Raw genomic sequence first — 7738 nt, 5'->3', positions numbered from 1 at the left:
TTTTTTCTAACATTACGAAATTAATATTTGTTGTTTATAGTTTATTAATTAATATTATTTATTAGGCATTTTTCCTTAAAAGATAATTTACTATATTAAATTAATTAATCTTTTGATTCTCCAATAATTCATTTTACATGAAAATAATTCAGAATTTTTTAAAATGTTAAGCAAAATTTTAAACTAAAACTAACTTGCAAAACTAAACATAGACAAAACACTTGAATTAAATAAAATATATATAAGACCTTCATTCAGTCCACGACTTCAATATAAAATAGAAAATATAAAACAAGTCTTTATCGTCAAAATGCATTTCCAACCTTGTCAGCATTATGATGTCTCTAAAATCTAAAGTTAAATTAAATATATTTATTAATTTGTGCTAAATAATTAATAACAACTACTTAAAGAAAATATTAAATGATTTTTAATTTTATTTAGAATAATTTGTTTTATTTTTAACACGTGTCCTTTTTTTTTTTTTTTGTAAATAAGAAGATTAATTAGAAGGGGAAGTTAATTCTAATTTCTTTTTATATTCCAATAATGCATATGCCATTGATGAAGGTTTAAAATGATTATAATAATATGTAATCTTAGAGAGATTGCTTACAGCAAGAACCAAACCAAGTCTTTTAGCAAAACATATGAAAGAAATATGTATATATATCATATATTTAACCTAGCTAGCTAAGAAAGATACAATATTGTGTCTTGTTAATGTCTCTTGAGAGTTGAGATGCATGAATAGACGGAAGATTCCCCGTTGAAAATAAGGAGGCCAAGCTGCTAAAAATGAATATTAAAGCTTCATTAATCAAGCATTCAAAAATTCCACGTCTCTCTCTCAAATTCATATAATATTTTTAATTATGTGTTCATATATGATGAAGTTAAAGGTAACTGGTTTTATGAGAAAAAACTACGTATTTATTAAATGGAAAACGGAATCAATCAGCCCTTGAACACCTTTGAAAGAAAAAGAAAAAAAAAAAGGAAAAGAAAGGAAATAAGCACCTATCTCTAGTGCATTGCTTTCCTCTCTTTCTGTGCTAGTTGAGCTTATTTCATTTTTTTAGGGTGAAGTCCGGATGAGTGAATAAAAAAAAACTAATTTAATTATAAAATAAATAATTCAAATTATATTTATAAAATGAAAAGTAAGATAAAATTATAGAGATTAAAATTATAAGATTTCAATATTTTCATAAAAAGTTAAAAAAGAAAAGAATTAATAAATAGTAAAAATAAAAAAATATTAAAATTACAATATAGAAATTCAAAAATTTAAGACAAAAGACAAAAATATACTTAAAAAATTATTAAAATTAAAATATAGAAATTTAAAAATTTTAAGTGAAAAGACAAAAAATATACTTAAATTTTTTTTAAAATTAAACTATTTAAATATATAATAATATTATTACAAATAAAATTATAATATATAACTATACCGGTACTCTTCTAAATAATATGATATCGTAGAATTTTTTAAAAGGACTAGGAAATAATTTAAAAAGAGACCAATAGAATTAGAGAATAATTATTGGACAGTAATTATATATAAATATACAAATTGTACATCACTACATATCTCCCTCTACAAATGCTAAATGTATATGTATAGCCATATATTCCCACCCAAAAAATAATACTAAAACTAAAAAGCCTAATTAATATAACAACACTTGAACAATAGACCCCAACCATGGAACAACCATTCCCAATCCAAGCACGTGCCCTGCCCCCTAAAGCCAAACACCATCATCACATCACACATCAACAATTTCCGTAACTTGCGATATATGAACCATAAATTTATGTACATGTACACATTTCACTTTTTTTTTTCTTTTCATATCAAGACCACACTATTATTATCAACCTCGAATCTCATTCCGTCCATGTTGGAGGCCACGCCATCATCGAGATCCATGTCCCATAAGAACTCATAGCCATCATCACATTTGGGACTAATCTGAGTGACGGTGCTAGAGTTGGTGTTTGTTTCCCTCGAAAATTGAAGGAGACTCATCAAAGAGTTTTGGTTTTGGTTTTGGTTTTGATGATGATGATAATGATGATGGGTTCCCATTGAGGAGGAGAATGGGACAAGTTGGTTATACCCAACCGGTGTGGTTTGGTTTGTTGGTGATGACAAAGTTAGGGATGGAACCGTGGTCTCGTACATGAGTTTGGCACTGTTATCTGTTTTTCCTTTGTGAAACACTCTACACAAAACCCAGTCCTCCTGCAATCAACACAAAATTTGACCTAATTACCATAAATGAATGTGAACCCAAAAACACACGCTTAAAGAAACTTTATCCTCACACCCAAATTACGCGCCAAAGACAACCAACCATATATCTCTTCAAGAATATATTCTATTCTATCCAATTCAATCCTCACACTTACATAAGATGCTCACCCAATCATACCCACCTATCTCCAACTTTCACAACTTATTAATTACAACAATATATTTCAATTTTCGTACAAAACTAAGATATAGTATCATAACTCTTATTCATATTATTTTTTAATTAAAATTAAAATTTTATTTTTATAATATATATTGACATTTAATAAAATCTTTTATTATATATATATTATTAAGATGAAGCTTTAATTTTGATTAAAACAACATCATTAGTTTGTTAATTTACTTACAAACTTGTTAAAGATAAAAACAAAAAAGTTAAATTTATAGTATTGATTTTTTTTATAAAAAAAAGAAGAAAGTAATTATTAAGGAATCTTAGTCAATTCATGTAAGCGTTTCAACTGCTAATTAGTAAATTAAACTAGAATCATAAGCTTTGTACTATCTCTTACGTGGGAACTTGCCCTTACCCCACTATGCCCTAATCTCGTTCAATTATTCATCAAAGACTGTCATTCCTAATTAATGAAGTGGCCATTTACTATTGTATAAACGTGTAAACGGAAAGAAAACATTAATTAACATTCATTGCACGTTTGAAAATGGAGTGATGAAATTAAAGAGGTGAAAATCAACCTTAGGGGGCATGTGTGGCGTCTCCAAGCGAAACTCGTGCATGATCCAACCCGTTTTGATGCCATTGGGAGCTCTGTTCCTGTAGAACACCAACGTCTTCCTCATTCCTACAACCTCACGCGTGGCGGGGTCAAACACCGTACGATCCTTCCCCGTTGCTTTCCAATAGCCAGATGTCGTTGCCCTATTGGTCCGAAAACCGGTTGCATATTTACGGTCACGGAAGCTGAAGAAGTACCATTCGTTTGCATTGAGCTTAGCCACCTCTGAGGAGCACACATGCATGTATACATGATGGGTCAGTTTTGGTAGCAAATGGACAAAGCATGACTAATATAATAATAAGGATAAATTTTGCATAGGTTGATAGATATGTACTATCATTATGTACCATTAATTTTCTCCGAGAAGTATAATTATTACGATGATTATAATAATTAGGTCTTCTGAGTAATCACCATCACATGTCAGCTACCACATAAATTACATGCAATTTTCAATTTTGCAATCCAATCAGATAAAGATGACCTAAACACGTTATTTGCAAGTTTCACTATGTGTTATGTAATTGCGTAACTTGTGTGGTTTCTATCTCTGCTTTTTTACCACGTCATTAATTTATAACTAAATAAAAGGTGGTATTTTCTTTTAATTTATTGAGTGAACATATATTATGTATTATTCATACTATTTTCTAATTATATATTTATATGCATAAGAATATAACGAGACAAAATCACTTGGATAGGAAATACGCATGTACAAGAAAAGTGAAGTGATGAGAGATATAATATTTTTTTATACATGGAGATATTAATTTAATGTTTAAAAATACTCTTAAATTAGTTTTCAATTTATACACTTAAAATTTATATTACCTCCATCATAATAACATGTGTTGATTGCTTAACATAACAACTTTTTTTTTTTAAATAATTATTACCAATGTAATAAGTAATTGGTATATGTTATTATTAATTAATCAATGAAGAAATTAGTTTAACTAGTACACATACTTGTTTAGTTCGGTTTATTTTAAAATTTTGATCATTTATTTTTAATAAAAACGAGAGTTTTTAAAAATAAATAATATACACTACAAGAAAATTAACTCGTAGGAATAGATAAACTATCACTAAAAATTTGAAAATTTGTAGGTAATTATTCTTTTTACATTTGTTCACAGACAGACTATCCATCTATTATATGAGTTATATATATAATGAGATTTTGTAAATTTTCTTATGATAAATAGTTGTAAGTGCAAATATTTAAGTTTTATCTACATTAAATATTTGTAAGTCAAAATAATTTTTAAGATTATCTAGATGCATATATCATGTATAGTAGAATAAAATATTTATAGGTATATGACACTTTCCTTGATACTATTATTTTCCTCGAAAATATATTCCAAATAATATGCAATAAGTGATATATGTGTAATGTAGTGTAAAATTAAAGTGACAACCATTCTATATATATGCATGAATCAGACCAATATCCATGTAGAGGACACCATTAGGTAGTGTGTTTCTCCCTTGCATTGGTTTAAACAGATGTTTAATATATAAGTAATAATTTCCCACCAATTCTCAGAAACATAGCATTAGAACGCATGATGGGATGAATGAACAGAGAACTAAACACACAATATGCTGTTATAAATAATCAGAAACGACTCATCTCCAATCGTTGTTCTTTTCCTGGCTTCAATTGTAAAATAGAAATAGTACGTGGTTGATAAATTATAATAATATATTTCTCTTGTTCTTTTAAAGTGTTATTTTCTATTAGAAAAGTAGGAAATTAAGGAAACGTATTAAATGAATTTGGATATGTTACAAATGGTCGGTTACTGTACTTTATTCAAGCTATATATAGTAACTTTAATTATCGGAACACAAAATAGTTATAACGAAAGTTACTATTTATATTATTCATTTATAATCTAAGTAGATATAAAGCAATCTTAAATAATACCCAGACAGAATCTTTATGAACAAAAAGCCAAAACATTTGTATATGAATAAACAAATACTCGAGCTGTGCATGTGCAACCGGCGAACAATGTTTGGTGACAACGGTTTGGGTACTATGGTGGTGTAACTAACAATGCAATAGAGACGATATTTGTACATGTTGAAGAACCCTCATGTATAGATATAGGCCATGCATGTAAATCACATTTGTTTTGAAACCAAAATCAGATTGCATGAAATAATCGATGGACAAAAAGTAGGTTCTTGTACAATATAGGGTCTTATGCTTCAAGATAGGTATATCCACCACCTTTGTATAAAGTATATAAAAAAGGATAATATAATAATTAATTCCTCAGAAGAAAATACCGAGAAATGAAACTACAGCGATTCTTCTTAGTCTTGCACTACTTATTGATTATACTGTGGAGGAAGGGGAATGTTTGGTTAACACCAAACTCTAGTAGAAACTTAGAGAGGAGGTAGAAAAATAGATAAGTGTTGGTATAATATATAAGTGAAATGATGTGATAAAGAGAGAGAGAGAGATAGTGAAATAATTAATAAGTAATAATGGAGTATATAGAGTATAGAAGTGTCTGTGGATCATTACCACTCATGGATGAATAGCAATACTTTTATTGGGAAAAAAAGAACACTATTTATTGTACTGTAGAAGAATCAATTAACCGCAGAAATATAATGCTTGGTGAAATTGTTTTGACTGAGAAGAAAATGGTTGGAAATGGCCAGTATAAGGGAATAAATAAAATTAAAGAAAAAGAGGAATATAGAATCTGCACAGCAGGCAGACAACAAAAGTCATCGTTTCGATCTTCATATGGATATATTTGCAATAAAAAATGATTGTGTTTGTGACGCGCTTACAGCAAAAAAACAACTATATACAAACTTCAAAAGGACAAAAGCAATTATAAAGGCTCATATGTATGTTTTCAAAACAAGATGATTTCACATTCACACCATCTCTTGGGTATATACTCCTTTAAATTAACACTTACCATAAGTTATATGATAAGGAAAAAAAATATTGAGATGTAAAATAAATTTAAAAACTAGAGAATAAAAATCAAGTTTTTTCATGTCTCAAATGTGTTTTTTTACAAAACTAATAGTTATATTTTTCACACCAGTAAGTTTTCAAACATGCTATTATTACATTTTAGTACACAAATCAAGTTGTACTATATATTATATATTCCTATAAAGAACAAAAATGATATATATTGGCAGAGACATACATGTACTCATCAAGTTGTCATCACCTTAATCATTGAAGAACTGAATAAACTATTACCCGCATAACATAACTGTAACACCCCCTCCCTAACTCTTACTTTAATTTTGTTGTATTCTCAGCTTTCCCTCTTATCACTTTAACACCATGTTTATGAGCAAACATTGTTATGATTCTACTAATATGATCACGAAAGAAAATATGAGCAAGAAGTGGGAATTAAGAAAGATTTTGTGAACAAAAATAGAAGAGGCCATGCAGAACAAAACAAATATTTCTAATTAACCACATAAATTAACATGATCAAGAAAGGATGATATATATATATATATAAGTAAATAAAACATGTATATAGATATAGATATATATACCAGGGAGTTGCCATGGCTCGCACGTGTGCAAGTCAATATCCATCAAGGTACCCTTGAGAACTTCCTCATTTGTGACCTTTTTGTAAAGATAATGAAGGACCAACTCCTCATCACTCGGATAGAACCGAAACCCAGGGGGCAGTGAAGCACCAATGTCTCTTAGACCCATTTTGAAGGCAGAGCAAAGAGAGAGTAGAGAGAGAGAGAGAGAGAGAGGGAAATCTAATTGAGATTTTTTGAAATTTTTTAGATGGATAGAGAGGTTTGTGGATATATATGGTAGAGGTGGATATGGAAATGTGGAAAATCAAAATAATTGGAAGCTTAAATTGAGAGGTTACTCCCTCTGGATATTTGAAATATTAAGGTATTATGGCAGAAAAGGTTGGTATGGCGTATATATATAGATAGGATGGTAAGAGACTTTGCCATATAAAATTTCTTTACTACAATATTCAGGCAGGGCCATGCTTGTGTAACTGGTTGGAAATATAGTAAGAAGTTTCAAGAAATACCAAAGTTACAAGAAAGCATCTAATAACTAATAAGGGTGGAATGATTGATTTATTTTCTGCAAAATATACGGGAAAAAGAAAAAGGCCAAATGTAAAATTCACAGAAACCCTCCAAAATACCCCTTTTATTTGTATTATCTTTTTTCCCATTATGTATCTTCCGCTAGAAGAAAACGTGTTTGATGTACTTTTTATGAATATATATGTGTATATATATAATCTTTTATAACTAGGACCTTAAAAATTTATCTTGAAATTCACATAAAGGCATGTTTGTTTAATTACGAGAATGATTTAGTTGTAAACCGTATTTTTGTATCTATCCAATGACATGGCTATTCTGATAATCATTTTCGCCTACTTTTCCTTAATGACGTTCATCGATCAACTTTCGTTGCATCTCGTTAAAAAGGTTCGGCCCAAAATGTCAAGCAATGAGACCTCATTGGTAGTAAGTCCAACACTTTTCCGGTTTTGTTAGTATTTAATTAATTAACTAATGGTGTGTTTTAAATTTCTTTAATTGGAGTGCACTGAAGGAAGGAAATTACTTGTGGATCATCCCAAAATCACGTTTTTCGTTTTTT

The 7738-nt window shown here is 29.1% G+C and overlaps 1 protein-coding gene across 1 annotated transcript; it reads right to left on the bottom strand.

The window, feature by feature from the left end:
- Positions 1–1535: 1535 nt before the first annotated feature.
- Positions 1536–7133, bottom strand: LOC109788642 (protein CUP-SHAPED COTYLEDON 3). Its single transcript, XM_020347423.3, has 3 exons — positions 6637–7133; positions 3026–3291; positions 1536–2254 (listed from the first exon to the last, which is right to left on the bottom strand). The coding sequence occupies exons 1-3, from the start codon at positions 6803–6805 to the stop codon at positions 1859–1861; spliced, it is 831 nt and encodes a 276-aa protein (XP_020203012.1). The 5' UTR covers positions 6806–7133; the 3' UTR covers positions 1536–1858.
- Between the last annotated feature and the right edge of the window lie 605 nt (positions 7134–7738).

This window comes from Cajanus cajan, chromosome 7, assembly GCF_000230855.2.
Source record: "Cajanus cajan strain Asha chromosome 7, NIPB_CcT2T_4, whole genome shotgun sequence".
Lineage (NCBI taxonomy): Eukaryota > Viridiplantae > Streptophyta > Magnoliopsida > Fabales > Fabaceae > Cajanus > Cajanus cajan.
The sequence above is the reverse complement of the archived record's forward strand: the minus strand, read 5'-3'. Positions and strand labels throughout refer to the sequence as shown.

What these genes read in the sequence shown, in the direction of transcription:
- LOC109788642 (XM_020347423.3), bottom strand. Translation starts at nt 6,805, where the DNA reads ATGGGTCTAAGAGACATTGGTGCTTCACTGCCCCCTGGGTTTCGGTTC. An exon ending in CGAGCCATGGCAACTCCCTG is followed by an intron (nt 3,292 to 6,636) that starts GTATATATATCT and finishes TGTGCTCCTCAG; the next exon opens with AGGTGGCTAAGCTCAATGCA. An exon ending in CGCCACACATGCCCCCTAAG is followed by an intron (nt 2,255 to 3,025) that starts GTTGATTTTCAC and finishes TGTTGATTGCAG; the next exon opens with GAGGACTGGGTTTTGTGTAG.